Consider the following 16452-nt stretch of genomic DNA (forward strand, 5'->3'; position numbering starts at 1 on the left):
CTTATGTTTTCCGGGGACAGCCCCATGGGCCAGATCCGTGGGCCACATCTGGCCCGTGGACCTTGAGTTTTGACACCCCTGGCTTAGACCAACCTTGATTTAACTCCCAAGGGGTCTCCTTGATCCTAACTTCAAAACGGATGGAAAGCAAACTGGGTTTCTCCTACCCGCCCTGTCTTTTTTATTTATTTATATATATATATATATATATATATATATATATATATATATATATATATATGTACACACACACACACACACACACACACACACACACATATATATATATATATATATATATATATATATATATTCCACGTCATATTGTGCTTGTTAACGTTGCAGATCTCATCTGCCATTGGCAGATGAGATTGCATAAATACGTTTTTGAATGCCATCATGAAGTACTCGTGAAAACTTGAGAACACACACACACACACACACACACACACACACACACACAATATATATGTATGTATTTGTATTATATATATATATATATATATATATATATATATATATATATATGCCACAAAAAAGACACCGGGTCTTATTTTCGGGGGATGTCATTCACTGAAGAACCTCACTTGCGTGTGTCGCCCCCGGCCTCCTTTTCGCGTTCAGAGGCCTTCGGGAACTTCTTCTTCTGCAGCCAGCAAGGCTTTCCTGAAGGCCTCTGCAGCCGATAACGGAGCTCTGGATCGATCCGGAGCTTTCTTATCAGCTCTAGAGGTTTTCAGGGAAAACTTGCCAGCCTTGCCGGCTGCAATGAGCCAGCAAGGCAGGTGTTGGGGGTGTGCCAGGCCTGCCTACAACCACCCAAAAGGTAAGTAGCAGGGCAGCTCCAACTCCCGCATCCCCCCCATGGCTTAATTTTTACCCGTCCATCCAACCAGTCTTAGAGCTTATTTTGGAGGGTAGGGCTTATATATTGGGCTCACGTATAAAAATCAAGCTAGGACTTACTTTCGGGTAGGTAGTACTTTTGGAGAAACAAGAGTCATAGTCTGGTCAGAGTCTTCCATAAATTGACAATAACCTCAGGAGAGACAAAGATATGGCATTGGCCGGTAGACAACTTTGAAGTTTCTTCAGGAAAACTGAAGATCTACCGTCCTGATCCAAAGGTGCCTTTTTTTTCCCTCAAGAGGCAATTGGACTTTCTGGGGGGTTTTTTGGGGGTGGTGGAAGGAGGGCTTTGAAGATGTTTCGCTTCTCACCTGAGAAGCTTTGGGTGTCTTTGGGACAACCATGACCTGGATGATTGAGAATCTCCACGGACATTTACCATCCTGATGGAAACCTTTCAGTGGTCCATGAAGATCTCCAGATGGGGTTTCTCCTTCACTTCATCTCAAGCGGTTGAGGCTTCCCTAGAAGGCCGCGTGGGATGGGGGACCTGGGGAGCCGAAGGAACCCCATACTTTGTGAAGATGGAGGAGATTGTGGTCGAGGGTCCACCTCCAGTTTTCCTTGTAACGTCAGCAAAAGTAGAGGATGTCTAACAGCCTTCTACAATGGCGGAAGGTCAACAGGTGTGTTCACTTTGGGCTTCATTGTGGTGATTAGTTGAGGACTACCTGTATTTGAACCCAGGTCTTTCTGGACCCTGTTCCACATTTAAGCACTAATCCAAGTTCTCAGAACTGACCCATCCTTGCTTTTTACAAGCATTCAGAATAGTATTTCTCAAGCTATGGGGAATTCTGGGAGTTTGAAGCCCACACATCTTGAAACAGGCCAAGGTTGAGAAATACTTTGAGAGACCCCATAGGGCCAAAATTCCAAAAGGGAAATGCATTACGAAATACAGGTAGTCTTCGACTTACAACACACTTCATTTAGTGACCGATTATAGTTACAACGGCACCAAAGGGGGTATTCAGCAGGTTCTGACCAGTTCTGGAGAACCGGTAGGGGAAATTTTGAGTAGTTCGGAGAAGCGGCCAATCCCACCTCTGACTGGCCCCGCCAACCCCATCTCTTCTCTGCCTCCCATTGAGTCCCAGCTGATCGGCTGGGTCTCCTTTGGTTGCCCTGCACAGGAGAATGGAGCTGGAAAGCAGGTTAGTGGGGTGGGAAGGGAAGGGAATGGGGATTTTGCAGTATCCTTCCCCTGCCATGCCCACCAAGCCACGCCCAGAGAGCCAGTAGTAAATTTTGAATCCCACCACTGAAGGGCACTGAAAAAAGTGACTCATGACCATTTTTCACTCTTACAACCGTTGTACCATCTTCTGGGTCACCATGTCCAAAATTCAGACTCTTGGCAACTGACTCATACTTATGACGGTTGCAGTGTCCCAGGATCATGCGATCCCCTATTGCAACCTTCTGACAAGCCGAGTCGATGGGGAAGCCAAGATTCCCTTAACGACCGTGTTCCTCACTTAACAACTGCAACGATTCCTTGAACAACTGTGGCAAGGAAAGGTCATTAAATGGGGAAAAAATTCACTTCTGTCCCACTTAGCAATTGAAATGGTGGTCGCAAGTCAAGGATTACCTCTCTATCGTTAAAAATTGCTGCTATTATGTGGAGTAGGACAGTGGTGGGATTCCAATATTTTTACTACCGGTGCTGTGGGCGTGGCTAGGCGTGCATGGCCACGTGACTGGGTGGGCGTGGCATTTTTTCTTTATTGCAGCCAGGGTTGCCATCTGGCCATTTTTCCGGCCAAATTCGAGAAATCTGGCCGTATTTCTATCTGCTTGGCCGTGAAAAAAATTTGGCCGGAAATTTGGCCGTACGAAAGTTGCTTGGCCGTGAAATCGGCCAGATCTCTCCTTCCCTCGCGCACGCGCGTCACCATGAGCAAAAGGAAGACAAGCGCGTCCTCTCAGTTCTCCGACATGCCCGCTTCCTCTCAACTCCCGTCACACACCCTTCGGGACCTTGGCGCCTGGCCACGCCCCTTCCCGCCTGTGACCCGAGCAGGGGCGGCTCCTCCTCCATCAACACCACACCCATTCCTTCCTATTACGGCTCGTTCCAACGCCACGCCCCTCGGCTTCCCCACCCATCCCGAGCTCTCCTTCCCTCGCGCATGCGCGTCACCGTGAGCAAAAGGAGGACAAGCGCATCCTCTGGCGCTCTCCTTCCCTCGCGCATGCGCGTCACCATGAGCAAAAAATAATTTGGCCGAATTTGGCCGTATTTTGACTTGAGTTTGGCCGCAGAGCCAAACTGCGATCTGGCAACCCTGATTGCAGCCACCCTCATTTTGTGAGCCTTCTGGGCCTCAGAAGAGCCTCGGGGGGTTTTGCTCCCAGACGGCTTCTCTGGGACTCAGGAAGAAATGGGAAAGGGCCCTGAGCCCCTCCCTCCATTTTTGGCCTTCCTGGGCCTCAGCAAGGAGAATCCCACCCAGCACAGATGATTGTATGAATAGCTGATTGTTGGGAGGGGGAAAAAAAAAAAAAGAGATACCTTAACAGCGAGCGTCAGGTGGGCGGGGCAAGCAAGCCAGTGGTGACCGGGTGACGGGGTCTGGGGCGTGGCCAGCCAGAACTTACTACAGGTTCGGGCAACCTACACCAAATCCTTGCTACCCGTTCACCCGATGCGGTGCGAATTACCACCACTGAAGTGGGGGAATTTGACAAAGTTAAAATCAAAAGTTAAAACCATTGGGGATTACTCTGTGCCATTTTTCTTTTTATTCTTGTGAAACTAGACTCAACATCCCAGGGCTATGGGCAGGGATGGGATTCACATTTTTTTAACAACCGGTTCTGTGGGCGCGGCTTAGATGGTGGGCGTGGTCATGTTATTGGCTGGGTGTAGCCAACTCAATATCACTCACATCGAGGCACGCATCTCTTGCCTGGCCCTCTCGTGACTGTGGGAAAGCTGCAAGTCATAATTGTGAAAAAATAGTCGTAAGTCCCTTTTTTCAGTGCCATGGTAACTTTGGATGGTCACTCCACACAAGCAAAGTACCAGCAAAGGAAGGGGGGAAAAACTCCAGAGATGTTCCAGAGACAGGAAGTCTAGTCCTGCCAAGAATGGAATAAGGGTTAACGGAGAGACAATTTCTGTCAGCAACACCAGAATGTTTCCTTCCTGCCTTCCTTACAGGATTAGGCCAGTAAAAATTTCTTCTAACAACCGATTCTCCGAACTGCTTAGAATGTTAACAACCGGTTTTAGCGAATAGGTGCGAACCGGTAGAATCCCACCCCTGGCTATGGGCAACCTCGAAGAGACAGCATGGATTTGGGGGAAAGGTGTGGTGGGGGCATAGATTTCCAACAGAGAAATAATGAGCTCTAAAATGTATGTTAGCTTTTTTGCACTGTACAACTGAGAAACTGAAAAGACCTTTAGAAAACAGCTTGGATGGCTCTCGTTTAAAATCAGGTATGGTTTCTGCTGTGCAGGAAGAAATTCTAATCTGAATTCAATAAAAAAATAAGACTTTAGAAATCCCAAATATGGTTTGACCAAGTTGTGGTTATGAAACAACTGCTAACCCTATGGAGGGGGCATTATACCTTTTACGTATGCAGAATTAACAGAGAACAGATAATCAGAGTTGGAAGGGACCTTGTAGGTCATCTAGTCCAACTCCCCCCACCCAAGCAGGAGACCCTACACCAATTCTGACAGGTGGCAGTCCAATCTCTTCTTGAAAGCCTCCAGGGATGAAGCTCCCACAACTTCTGAGGGCAACTTCTGTTCCATTTGGTTGATTGTTCTCACAGTCAGAAAGTTTCTCCTTATTTCCAGGTTGAATCTCTCCTTGTTCAGTTCCATCCATTATTCCTTGTCTGGCCTTCGGGTGCCTTGGAAAATAGCTTGACCCCTTCCCTCCTCTCTGTGGCAGCCCCTCAAATATTGGAAGACTGCTATCCTGTCTCCCCTGGTCCTTCTCTTCCCTAGACTAGCCAGGCCCAGTTCCTGCAACCGTTCTTCATATGTTTTAGTCTCCAGTCCCTTAATCGTCCTGGTTGCTCTCCTCTGCACTTTTTCTAGAGTCTCAACATCTTTTTTATAGTGTGGTGACCAAAACTGGATGCAGTACTCTAGGTGTGGTCTTACTAACGATTTATAGAGTGGTATTAGTCCCTCCCTGGATCTTGACTGTATCCCTCTATTAATGCAACTTAGGATTGCATTAGCTTTTTTGGCTGCTGCTGCACACGGCTGGCTCCTCTTTAGCTGGTTGTCCACTAAGACTCCAAGATCCCTCTCTCAGTTCCTGCTATTGAGCCTGGTTTCATCCAGTGTATATGTGGGCTTTTGGTTTTTCTTGCCTAAATGCAGGTGGTGCCTTTAAGGGGAGTGAATTTCCACACTTTGAGTGGGATCTGACTTTAGAGTTAACAACCACGAGGGCTTCTGTCTAAATATATATATGATGTCCAACTTTGGAAAGTTTAAGACTTGCGGACTTCAATTCCCCGAATTCCCCAGCCAGCCATGAAGTTTAGGACTTGCGGACTTCAATTCCCAGAATTCCCCAGCCAGCCATCAACCATCAAGTTTAGGACTTGCGGACTTCAATTCCCAGAATTCCCCAGCCATCAACCATCAAGTTTAGGACTTGGGACTTATCAACCAACCATCAAGTTTAGGACTTCGGACTTCAATTCCCAGATTCCCAGCCAGCCATCAACCATCAAGTTTAGACTTGCGGACTTCAATTCCCAGAATTCCCCAGCCAGCTGGGGAATTCTGGGAATTGAAGTCCGCAAGTCTTAAACTTTCCAAAGTTGGACACCCCTGGTTTAAACCCTAAATCGTTCCTTCAGCTGACTATTATTGAACTTTGGCAAGTCGAAGGTGGGTGGACTTCCACTCCCAGGATTCCCCCAAGCCAGCATTAGACAGGAAGAGAGAAAAGAAAATGTTCCTTGTGTAAAAAGGTTGAAACACTGAAACCCACCTCCTCACAGTTGCAATGGTGTCATTTATTACAAAACGTTTCATTTCAAAGTGTCTTTTGTTTAACAGAAATGTCCCCATCGTCCGGGGTTTATTTCCCCAGCCCCATAAGAGATATTTTGCCCCCAGCCCCACCAAAATGAAACAAAATAAATAATAATAATAATAATAATAAGTGTTCCTTCCCTCTCTGCAAAATGGCAAAGATTGTTTTTTTTTAATTTTTATTTTTCAGAGGAGGAGGAGGAGGAGGAAGGGTGGGTGGGTGGGGGCACTATAAACCTCAAGCGGTGGGATTCGAATACAGGACCAGGAGAAGGCCGATGGCCAGGAGAGTTTTTATACAAGGGAGGGGAAAATAAAATACCTGTGCAAACCCTTCACTCTTTCATTTTGTTGGTTTTGCTTGCAATATTTTTTTTTCTGTATAAAACACCATGTTTTCTTTTTTGCTTTTTCCTCTCTTTTAATAGAAAATGTTGAAGGCAATTTCTAATATATATATATATGTATATGTATATATAATATATACATACACAAATTGCTAATTCCAAAAAAAGGTTGCTTCAGTTGTCAGGAAAATAGCACCTTTTCGAAAAAGGGAAAAGAACGAGAGAGAGAGAAATGTACTGTGTTGGGAAAGAGAAAGAAAGAGAGAAAGAGAGAGAGAGAGAGAGAGAGAGAAAGAAAGAGAGAGAGAGAGAGAGAGAGAGAGAGAGAGAGAGAGAGAGAGAGAGAGAGAGAGAAAGAAAGAAAGAAAGAAAGAAAGAAAGAAAGAAAGAAAGAAAGAAAGAAAGAAAGAAAGAAAGAAAGAAAGAAAGAAAGAAAGAGAATGAGAGTGTGATGGCTGAGATTTAAAAACTGGAGTTATCACTGCAAATTCCAACCATTTCTTGAGGCTTTTTTCGTTTTTGTTTTTGAACTCAATGAAAACAAACAAATGAAAGATTGAAAGCTCAGTCACAGAATCGCTTCGCTTGCCTGTATTCTTTCTTTCCGAGTTTCTTTCTTACGGAGGAGAAACAGTTCTCTGTTTCAGTCCATCCTGTCCCTCCCCAACCCGTGAAATCCCCACCCCACCCCGATTTCCCAGAAAGGGAAAAAAAAAAAAATTTTGTCCACTCCAAAAATAATCAGAAAGAACAGAGGTAGGCTAGGAGCAAGTCAAGCTTCCCAAAAGTCCAGAAACAAACAAAAGAAGAAGAAAGAAGAAGAAGAAGAAGAGAAAACCCCAAAAATGGAAGGAAAAGAATTTTAAATTTTGCAAGTTATTGCACGACGGCTGGGTCTCTCTCGCCACAGTTTATCCTTTTAAATTAACCCTCCGTGGGGTGAGTGGGTGGCCCACAAAGGGATCGTTGCCCCCCCCGCATTTCCTTTCCTTGAAAATTAAAGCGTCGCTTGGCCTGGTGAAGCTCCTTTCCGGCGTCCTCGGCTAGAATTTAGCATTCAGGAGGGTCTCCATGATGGTGAAGTAGTTGGGCCTGGGTCCGCCGTCCTCACAGCTCTTTGGGGTGCCCACCCGCGGGCGCTTGGCTGCTTTCGAGTCGTCTCCTGAGACCGCCTCTTCCGGAGGAGCTCCGCTGCTCACGGACTGCCGGAGGGCGGGAGAGGCATGAGGGAGAAAGCGGAGACCACAAGGACGTTAAAGGTATTGGGACTGAAGAGCCGACCCAGCAGTGAAGCTGACGCAATATCAGGCCGACGCAATGAAGATGAATCAGCATTGCTATTGCGTCTTTAAGACTTGAGGATGGGGGTTCTACCCCTTTAAGAGGTGTTTATATAATAAGGCAGCAATTAGAAGGGGTTTCCTCTCCTGGGTTGTCCCGGAGTAGCAGTCACGCTGCAAACGCTCTGAGAAAGGAGATCTTATTGGCGTGAGGGACGGCACAAGGCCCCCCCTTCCAAGCCCCCGGGAGTGTGGGCTTTGCTCTCTGTTTATATACTGACCAACTTAGACAATCAACCACAGTAGGGGTGTCAAACTCGATTTCATTGAGGACCACATCAGGGTTGTGTTTGATTTTGGGGGGCCAGGGTGGGTGTGGCCAGCTTGACGTCTATCGTGTCGGGGCTGCCTGTGGTGCCAGCGAAAATGGGCTCCCGAGCTCCGTTTTTGGCTGCGACGGCGTCCTGCAACCCCTTTGCACCGAGGGCCAGTCCTTCGCTGTTTCCAGGGGGGACTCTATGGGCCAGATCTCAGCACCACATGGGTCAGCCCCTGCCCCCCCGGGGCCTTGAGTTTGACACCCCAGAACCAATGAGTGAAAAACAGCCTAATTAAGGAAACAGGCATGATATTCCCCTCTGAAAAAAAAATCGGGGGCCGCCAAAAGAGACCCCCCACCGCGCGCCAAGAAATCGCTGCCCAGCTCCCTTTTCCTGCCGCTCAGCGGGCTCCGCCGCACCGCCCAGGCTCCGCTCAGGTATCCGGCTGGGGCTGTCAGGAGTTGTTACCGCCGGCACAGCTCCACGCGCTCCAGTCCCGCGTTGCCTCGGGAAGGGAAAGGCAAAACCAGGAGCCGCTGCTGCCGTTGCAAAGCGCCGCCGTGGCTTTTCCTTTTGCCTTTCCTTCCTGAGGCAACGTGGACTGGAGCCACGCAGAGCCGCGCCAGCGGTAGCAACTCCTGACTCGGGCCTCTGAGGGGAGGGAAGGAGGAGAAGAAGGGGGAAAGGGGGGCGATTCCCAAAAAAATCAGAATTCCGATTTTAATCGGAAGAATATCATGTCTGGGAAACTACCAAGGGGGAAACCACCCTCCAACACCGACAGGACAAGCTCCTTTGGTATACATGTAGTTCTTGACTTACAACCGTTCATTTAGTGACTGTTCAAAGGTACAGAATTCATTGAAAAAAGTGACTCGTGACCATTTTTCACACCCACAACCGTTGGAGCGTCCCTGTGGTCCCATGATCAAAAATTCAGACTGTTGGCAACTAACTCACATTTCTGTCGGTTGCAGTGTCCTGGGGGTCACACGATACCCTTTTCTGACAAGCCAAGTGAATGGGGAAGTCAGATTCACTTAACGACCGTGTGACTCACTTAACAACTGCTGTGATTCACTTAACAACTGTGGCGAAAAAAGGTCCTAAAATGGGATAAAACTTGCTGAACAACTATCTCCCTGAGCAGTATAAATTTTGGGCTCAATTGTGGTTGTAATTCAAGGACTGCCTGCTTGTAATCAGAGAGCCAACCCCACTCCCTTCTAGCCCTGATGATGTTACCTAGTTGGGTCATGAAACGTCTGCAGGAAAACGACCAAGCTCAGAGAGCACCAAGGACCCCTTCTCCCTCTCCTCCTCCTCCTCCTCCTCCTCCTCCTCCTCCACCTCCTCTTCATTTTCCTCCTCCTCCCTGTACAAACCCCACTCCCTTCTAGCCCTGATGATGTTACCTAGCTGGGTCATGAAACGTCTGCAAGAAAACAACCAAGCTCAGAGGGCACCCAGGTCCCCACCACACTTTTGACCTGAATTTCACAAAAACCTTCCCCAAACCTTGCTCCAAGCTGCATCTCTGCAGGGATGAGCCCCAGATACCTACCAGGCGTGATTTGACTCTCTTGGGAAGCTCTTCCTCAAGGGTGTAGATCTCCCCTCGTTTGACCATCAGCTGAGAGCCATCTTCAAACTCCACCTGTGGAAGGAAATGGAGCGCGGGTCAAACACGTGGCCTCTGGTTTAGGATCCGTAGCTTCCATCTATGTTCCCTGACATTCTTCCGTTACAACCAAACCAGAGGGTTGGGCTCAGGTGGCCTGTCACACTCCTTGTTCAGGTCCAAATTATCTTACTTTAGACCAGGGGTCTCCAACCTTGGGCCCTTGAAGCCTGGCGGACTTCGACTCCCAGAATTCCCTAGCCAGCTTTGCTGGCTGGGGAATTCTGGGAGTCAAAGTCCGCCAGGCTTCAAGGGCCCAAGGTTGGAGACCTCTTCTTTGAACACTTACTTAAGCAAAGATCTAATGTAGGGGATGGAATGGGAGAACTCGCCACGGCCAACTCGCCGCGGCCCACACCGGACTGGCCATCTCGCCGCAGCCAGAATTCACGCCGGATAACTCGGCTAGGTGTTATCCGCCACCGTTTCTTCGACATGATTTCCACTGGCAAAAATGGAAATCGGGGCGGAGAACGTTGATTGTGTTGAATGATCCCGCGTGGAACTATCGCGCGAGGCAAGCTGTCCCGTAGCGAGATGGCCAAAGCAAGAAGGCCTTCCTGGATTGGCCATGGCACGAGGTCAGCCGCGAGTTCATTGAGGCAACCGTAGAAGACAACCACGGCGAGTTGTCCTGGATCAAAGGGTGTCAAAACTTGTGGCGAGTTCTAGTCCCGCCTTAGGTATGAAAGCCGGATGGGGGACTTTGCGCCAGTCCCTCTCTCTCAGTCCATCCCACCTCACAGGGATGTTGTGGGAAAAACAGGAATATTATGTACTAGCTTGATACCCGTGCTTCGCTACGAAACTATGTGATTGGCCTTAGTTTTTGGGGAGGAAAATAAGGGGGGAAAAATTTGTGCCTCTGCCTACCAGCATCCATCGGTATTCATCTGGCTAGTGTCCTGTCAGTGTGTGAGAGAGTTGAGGGCTGTTTGGAAACCGAAGCAGTATTTGCTGTGTGAGCAAGAAGGAGACAACAAGGAGCCTGGGCGTGGCTTAGCTCAACTGTTCTGTACTAAAGCTGTGAAACTAAAACTAAAACTGAAACTCTCCTCCTCTGCTTGTGTTTTGCAAGAGATTTCTTTTCAGGTGGGGAGGGGGAGGAGAACTCCCTAGCATCAGAGTGTGTTAATAATAATCATATAGGAAATCCTAATGCTCTGATGGTCATTTCGAAAAATCCTTTCTTAGTGAGCACCTAGAAGCCAAGAGGAACAGACGTGCCAAATGTCAAGTTTGTTGGCTTTACAGTTCTGGAGATTTTGTGATGATGCGTGAGGGGCATTTCACTTTTATACATGTAGATTTTCGCCTGCCTTGAATTATTTGTAAAACCAACACAGGCAGGATTAAAAAAAGTAAAGTAAAAATGCACAAGTAAAGTAATCTTGGGCTCTCACCTGAAAGATCTGGTTGACGTGGGCAGCGATGAACTTGGCTTGGTAAGTGATGCCGTTGGTCAAGTGTAGCTGGACCAGCTCGCCCTCCGCAGGGGCCCCCATCTTAAGGCAGTCTCTGCTCTGAGAAGCAAAACGATTCCTTTACAACCAGCTCTCGTGGGCTAGGTTCTGTCCCTGAGTCCAATCAGAGGCCAGACTTGATCAGGTAGACCTAAACCTGATCAGAGTTCACCATAATTTCAACTGGGAAACTGAGCATCTGAGACCAAGCCGCGTCCAAAAATGCTAGAAGATTCCCTGGAAGCTTGGCACTCAAACAAATCAACCCTCAACAGGTACACAGAGGTAAACCACATTTCCGCACCGTTCAAAAGAGACAATAAGAAAAACCAAGAAAGAAGCAAAAAGACTAGAACCCATCCTTTCCAGGAGCAAGCACCCAGATAACCAGGGATTAACACCAGACAAACAATCAAGCAGGAAACCATATTCTCATCAAGAAACGACCAATTCAGGCAGAATCAAACAGTAAACTACAGCCTGATCAAAGAACCACCAAGAACGCTCCCATCAACCCTGACACAGCAAGCTGCTGGTACATAAACAGAGTGCAAACCCCACTCCCTTCTAGCACTGATGATGTTCCTTAGTTGGGTCATGAAATGTCTGCGCAAAAAGAACCAAGCTCAGAGAGCACCAAAGACCCCACAGTCCTGGGTCCTCCTCCTCCTCCCCACAAACTCCCGCTTCCTTCTAGCATGGATGATGTTCCCTAGCTGCGTCATGAAACGTCTGCACGAAAACAAGCAAGCTCAAAGAACAGAGTCAGAGGACAGTCAGTTGCACACTCCCCTCTTCAAAGGCTCCCTTGCCCCCCACGCCCCCAAAGCTACTTACAACAATGTTTTCCGGATAAATGTTATCACTGTAGGAGCCGTCCTCAAAATTGACCTCGTAAAAGGTTTGCGTGGTCACCCCAATCACTTTACACCGGTAATAGAGGCCGTTCCGGTTCTTTGCAATTACTGTCTGGCTCAGGGAGACCTCTCTGGAAAAGGGAAGCTGGGAAGGACAAAAGAGACGTTCCATCATCATCCGAAAGTGCCGGGAGGGAAGGAATGGGGGACACAAGGCAGAGAAGAGGAAGGGGAGGGACAGATCCAAAGGAGACCTACCACGTGGCTGGCGGCTTTGTGCTTGAAGCAGGTGATGGACACCACGTAGGGCCAATCGTCAGGCTCGATGGGCACGCCCGCCGCGCGGGCGCAGGTGACGTGGAAGGACGTGGAGCAGTGCTCGGAGGAGCACTGGATGCAGGCTCCCGACACTTTTTTCATCCGCTTACGGCAGTAGACACATTTCTGCAGAGAAAAGGGGGGGATGTCAGGATTCCAGCAATCGCCCGAATTAAATCAGGATTCTCGAGCCAAACTTCAAAGGATTCATTCGAGGCGACCTACTGGCCCTGCCCTGTATGAAGCCAACTCTGGCATATGTCATTTACAGTCCCCTGTGACCCTGTTTCCCTCCCTCCCCCCTGGGTGTGTCATGAATCAGATTCTCCAATTGAGCACATTCACAGGCTGGGTGTCATCAATCACGTTCTCCAATTAAATATATTCGTGGGCAAAAGCTCTGGTAGTTTAGTTACAATCTTTTAAAGGTTAAGAGTTGGAATGTACTTTCGCTTCCAAACTGCTGCAACTCTTCTTCCAGATTTCCTTCCTCACACTCCCCCTTTTATGGCAACTACTAAAACAGGCCTAGGAAGGTTTTATGAGTTGACAGGGAGTTGTGTTAGGGCATGCGGTAGAGCGTTTGGCCAAGGAACAGCAGTTTGGAAAAGGTTCAGAAAAGGCCATTCTTTGTAAAAGTAGAACATTTATGTTCAGAAGCAAACGTAACTCCCAAGAGTCCAGGACGAGAATGGGGGAGATCCCAGCCAGACCTCCGATCAAGGATCCCATGTCTTGTTTCGAGCCCCTTTCCAAAGGAGAAAGGGATCAACTGCCACTAGCCCTAGATATAACTTCTGGGAACACAGTGATGGACCGGCTGCTGAAACAAAGCCAGCTTATGGCATACGCTTGAAAGAAGCCTGTAATTGTGGAGTTTGTCTGGCAAGAACAAAGAAGGCTTATTCACAGAAAATAGGCACCTGTAACACGGCTAGCAATTCTAGGTGGTTAGAAGGACTGATAACAGTAAAAAAAGAGTTAGGCATCCTGCATAGTTCAGCTAAAAGTTAAGAATAGGGATGGCCCAGAGCCATGATGGTGAACCTAGGCATGCGTGCCGCCGGCAAGCGAGCTGCAGGCAAACTTACCTCACTGGGCATGCGCGCGCCTCACAGCTGATTTTTGATCAGTTTGAGGCCTTTTTCGGCCTCCCAAAGGCTTGAGGAAGGCTTCTGCAGGCTGGAGCAAAATAGCCCTGTTTCATCACTTCCTGTTTTTCCGAAAATACCGGATGACGAAACGGGGATAGTTTTCGGCCTGCAAAGCCTGCAGAAGCCTTCCTCAAGCCTTTGGGAAGCTGAAAAAGGCCTCAAACCGGCCGAAAATCGGCTGAGAGGCACAGTGCAAGTAAGGGGGCGGCGGGGATTATGCGCGCATGCGTAGGGGGTGTGCATTGCCTTCTGGGTGCTGGCACTCGACTGCGAGCATGCAAGCGCGTGCACAATTTTTGGCACAGGAGCCCAAAAAGGTTAGCCACCACTGGCCTAGAGCAGGGGGGTCCCCAAACTTGGCAACTTTAAGACTTGTGGACTTCAACTCCCAGAATTCTCCAGCCAGCAAAGTCCCTCTGCTAAATCTCCCATACCAGCTATCTTTAAAAAAAAAAAAAAAAAAAAGTAAATAATATAATTTTATTAGACTTTACAAACATAAAGATAAATGGTGAATATAAGAAAAAATATCCAAAAGAAAAATTAAGAAGTGCAAACAAAAATATATATATAATGAAGGCAAAGAAGAGACAAAGAAATGGCTGCTCGCTTAATCGAGACAGGTACAATCAATTTTAGTTAATTTATCATTTTCTCTCATATTGCAAAAAAGATCTTCCTTCTTTCCATATCCCTTCTTTTATCAATAAACTATTCTTAAAATTGTCCTTCAATCCTAATCATCAAATATACCTCAAGAGTTAAGAGAAATGAAAGCATGTATTTTCACCTTAAGCAAATAAATAAATTTTATATGTTTTTTAACATCACTATTTAGCACTTCCTCAAAAAAAAGAAGAAATTAAAAAGAAAAAAGAAAAGCTCCCTTCTTCCCCTATTTCAGCTTTTCTCTATAAACCAGTCTTTAATCATTCAGTCCTAGTTAGCAAAGGTCCATTAAGCGTGATCAGGACAGAAACATATTTTAGCCTCGATCAAATAATCCCACTTTATAGTATTTTGCTTTTAACGCTCTTGGTTTTTAATTCCTTTAAATGATATCCCAGCATTTGATTTGCTTTTCTCTTCTCAAAATCTCCTTCAAAATATGTTAATAGGTCTCATTTGTGGATCCAAAACAGACAAGACAATTCGAGTCACCCTTCTGGCTTGTTATCTGAATACTCCTTTTAATGATTAAGACATCAGCTGGTCTTGTTTGTAAATTCAGAGTATCTTATCATCTTGTACCAATATCATTTTTGTAGCCTGTTATTTTTATATCCACATTCAAATCAGCCTCAATCTGCTGAGATCTTCTTTTGCTATCTTTAAGTTTCATTTTTATAGTAAGAGTTATTCATATTACAGAGAAGCCTCTCCATGTATTTTCCTCAAATATTCTTAAAGCCTTCCCCACTTAAGAATATTGTGTTGCATTCTGTATTAATGGGTCTCTTCTCCTTTAATTATAATCTTCAGTTCTTTCTGGTTCCCTCTAGAATCTAACCTTCAGAATCCCCTCTTATCATGTTTTTCTCTAATCAACAGCATCTTCCCACGGGAAGATTTTTTTTATAATTAATTTTAAATTCTTATTTTTAAAAAAATAAAATCCAAGGCAACCCAGGGGGAAGGACTCCTGTAATTAATTTCAAAGCCTTATTTCGACTCTATCCGACCCCTTCCTCTGTTTATGACTTTTTCAAAATCAACCTTTTGGTTGCTGATTCCAAATTAAAAAATTAAAATCTTTGAAGTCCTTAAAACTTGCATACAACTTGTCTCCCCACAAGGATTGAAGGTGTCAGGAACAAACTCCCAGAGCCTACACAGTCAGATCAACTTCAGTCTGGATCTTGATTTGCTTTACACCTCATGCAGGTAGTCCTGGGCTTACGACCAAAACTGCGCTCCAAATGTTGCTAAGCGAGACATTTGCGAAATGAATTTTGTCCCATTTTTGTCCCAGTTTATGACCTTGTTTGCCACCACTGCAATTGTTAAGTTAGTAACACAGTTGTTAAATGAATTCCCCATTCACTTTGCTTGTCCGAAGGCCCCAAAAGGGGAACATGTGACCCTGGGACACTGCAACCGTCATAAATAGGAATCTGTTGCCAAGCCTCTAAATTATCATGTGGCCACGAGGATGTTGTAGATTTAACAGATAATCAGAGTTGGACGAGACCTTGTAGGTCATCTAGTCCAACCCACCGCCCAAGCGGGAGACCCTACTCCATTTCTGACAAATGGCAGTCCAGTCTCTTCTTGGAAGCCTCCAGGGATGGTGCTCCCACAATTTCCAAGGGCAACTTCTGTTCCAGGCAACGGTCATAAGTGAGAAAAACGGTCCTAAGTCACTTTTTTCAGTGCTGCTGTAACTTTGAACAATCACTAAATGAACTGTTGTAAGTCGAGGATTATCTATAGACAGAATTTGGCCGGACTATAACTATGATCTTCTAAAAGATAAAATCGGTTGGATTTTATTTATTATTACCCCGAAACTTTTTCCTTTCTCTCTACCAACCTATCTGATTCAAAGGCCTCCGGGGTAAGGTTTGATTTTTTTCCCCCCAACTATGAAAAATTGACAATAAATGAACCATCACTTGAAACTTTCAAGAAGAGATTGGACTCCCATCTGTCAGAAATGGTGTAGGACAGTGGTGGCTAACCTTTTGGGGTTCCGGTGCCAAAAATTGTGTGTGCGCTTGCATGCGCACAATCACGTACCAGCAAACAGAAGGCAATGCACGCGTCCTCCCCATGCCCACTGCACGTGGGCGTGCAATCCCCCGTCTCCGCCCCCTTACTTGCACTGCGCCTCACAGCTGATTTTCAGCTGGTTTGAGGCCTTGGCCTCCCAGAGGCTTGAAAAAAGCCTCTGCAGGCGAATAATAGGCCCGTTTTGTCACTTCCGGTGTTACAGGAAGTGACGAAACGGGCCTATTATTCAGCCTGCAGAGGCTTTTTTCAAGCTTCTAGGAGGCCGAAAAAGGCCTCAAAAACCAGCCAAAAAAAATCAGCTTTGTGGCGTGCACATGCGCAGTGAGGTAAGTTTGCCTGCGGCTTGTGTACCACAACAAATGGC

General features: G+C 46.7%; 1 protein-coding gene across 2 annotated transcripts in view; it reads right to left on the reverse strand.

Annotated features, from left to right (window-relative positions):
• Positions 1-6798: 6798 nt before the first annotated feature.
• KDM4B (lysine demethylase 4B) overlaps positions 6799-16452 on the reverse strand; it is a 239305-nt gene continuing 229651 nt past the window's right edge. For both annotated transcript variants that reach the window (XM_087952780.1, XM_087952779.1), the window contains exons 19-23: positions 12142-12327; positions 11864-12028; positions 10967-11086; positions 9447-9539; positions 6799-7484 (exon numbers count right to left, since the gene is read on the reverse strand). In XM_087952780.1, the coding sequence (XP_087808906.1) occupies positions 7326-7484; positions 9447-9539; positions 10967-11086; positions 11864-12028; positions 12142-12327 (723 nt within the window). In that variant the 3' untranslated portion in view covers positions 6799-7325. The remainder of the gene's footprint in view (positions 7485-9446; positions 9540-10966; positions 11087-11863; positions 12029-12141; positions 12328-16452) is intronic.

This window comes from Notechis scutatus, chromosome 1, assembly GCF_049901735.1.
Source record: "Notechis scutatus isolate UNSWTSFEM ecotype Mainland chromosome 1, rNotScu1.2, whole genome shotgun sequence".
Classification (NCBI taxonomy): domain Eukaryota; kingdom Metazoa; phylum Chordata; class Lepidosauria; order Squamata; family Elapidae; genus Notechis; species Notechis scutatus.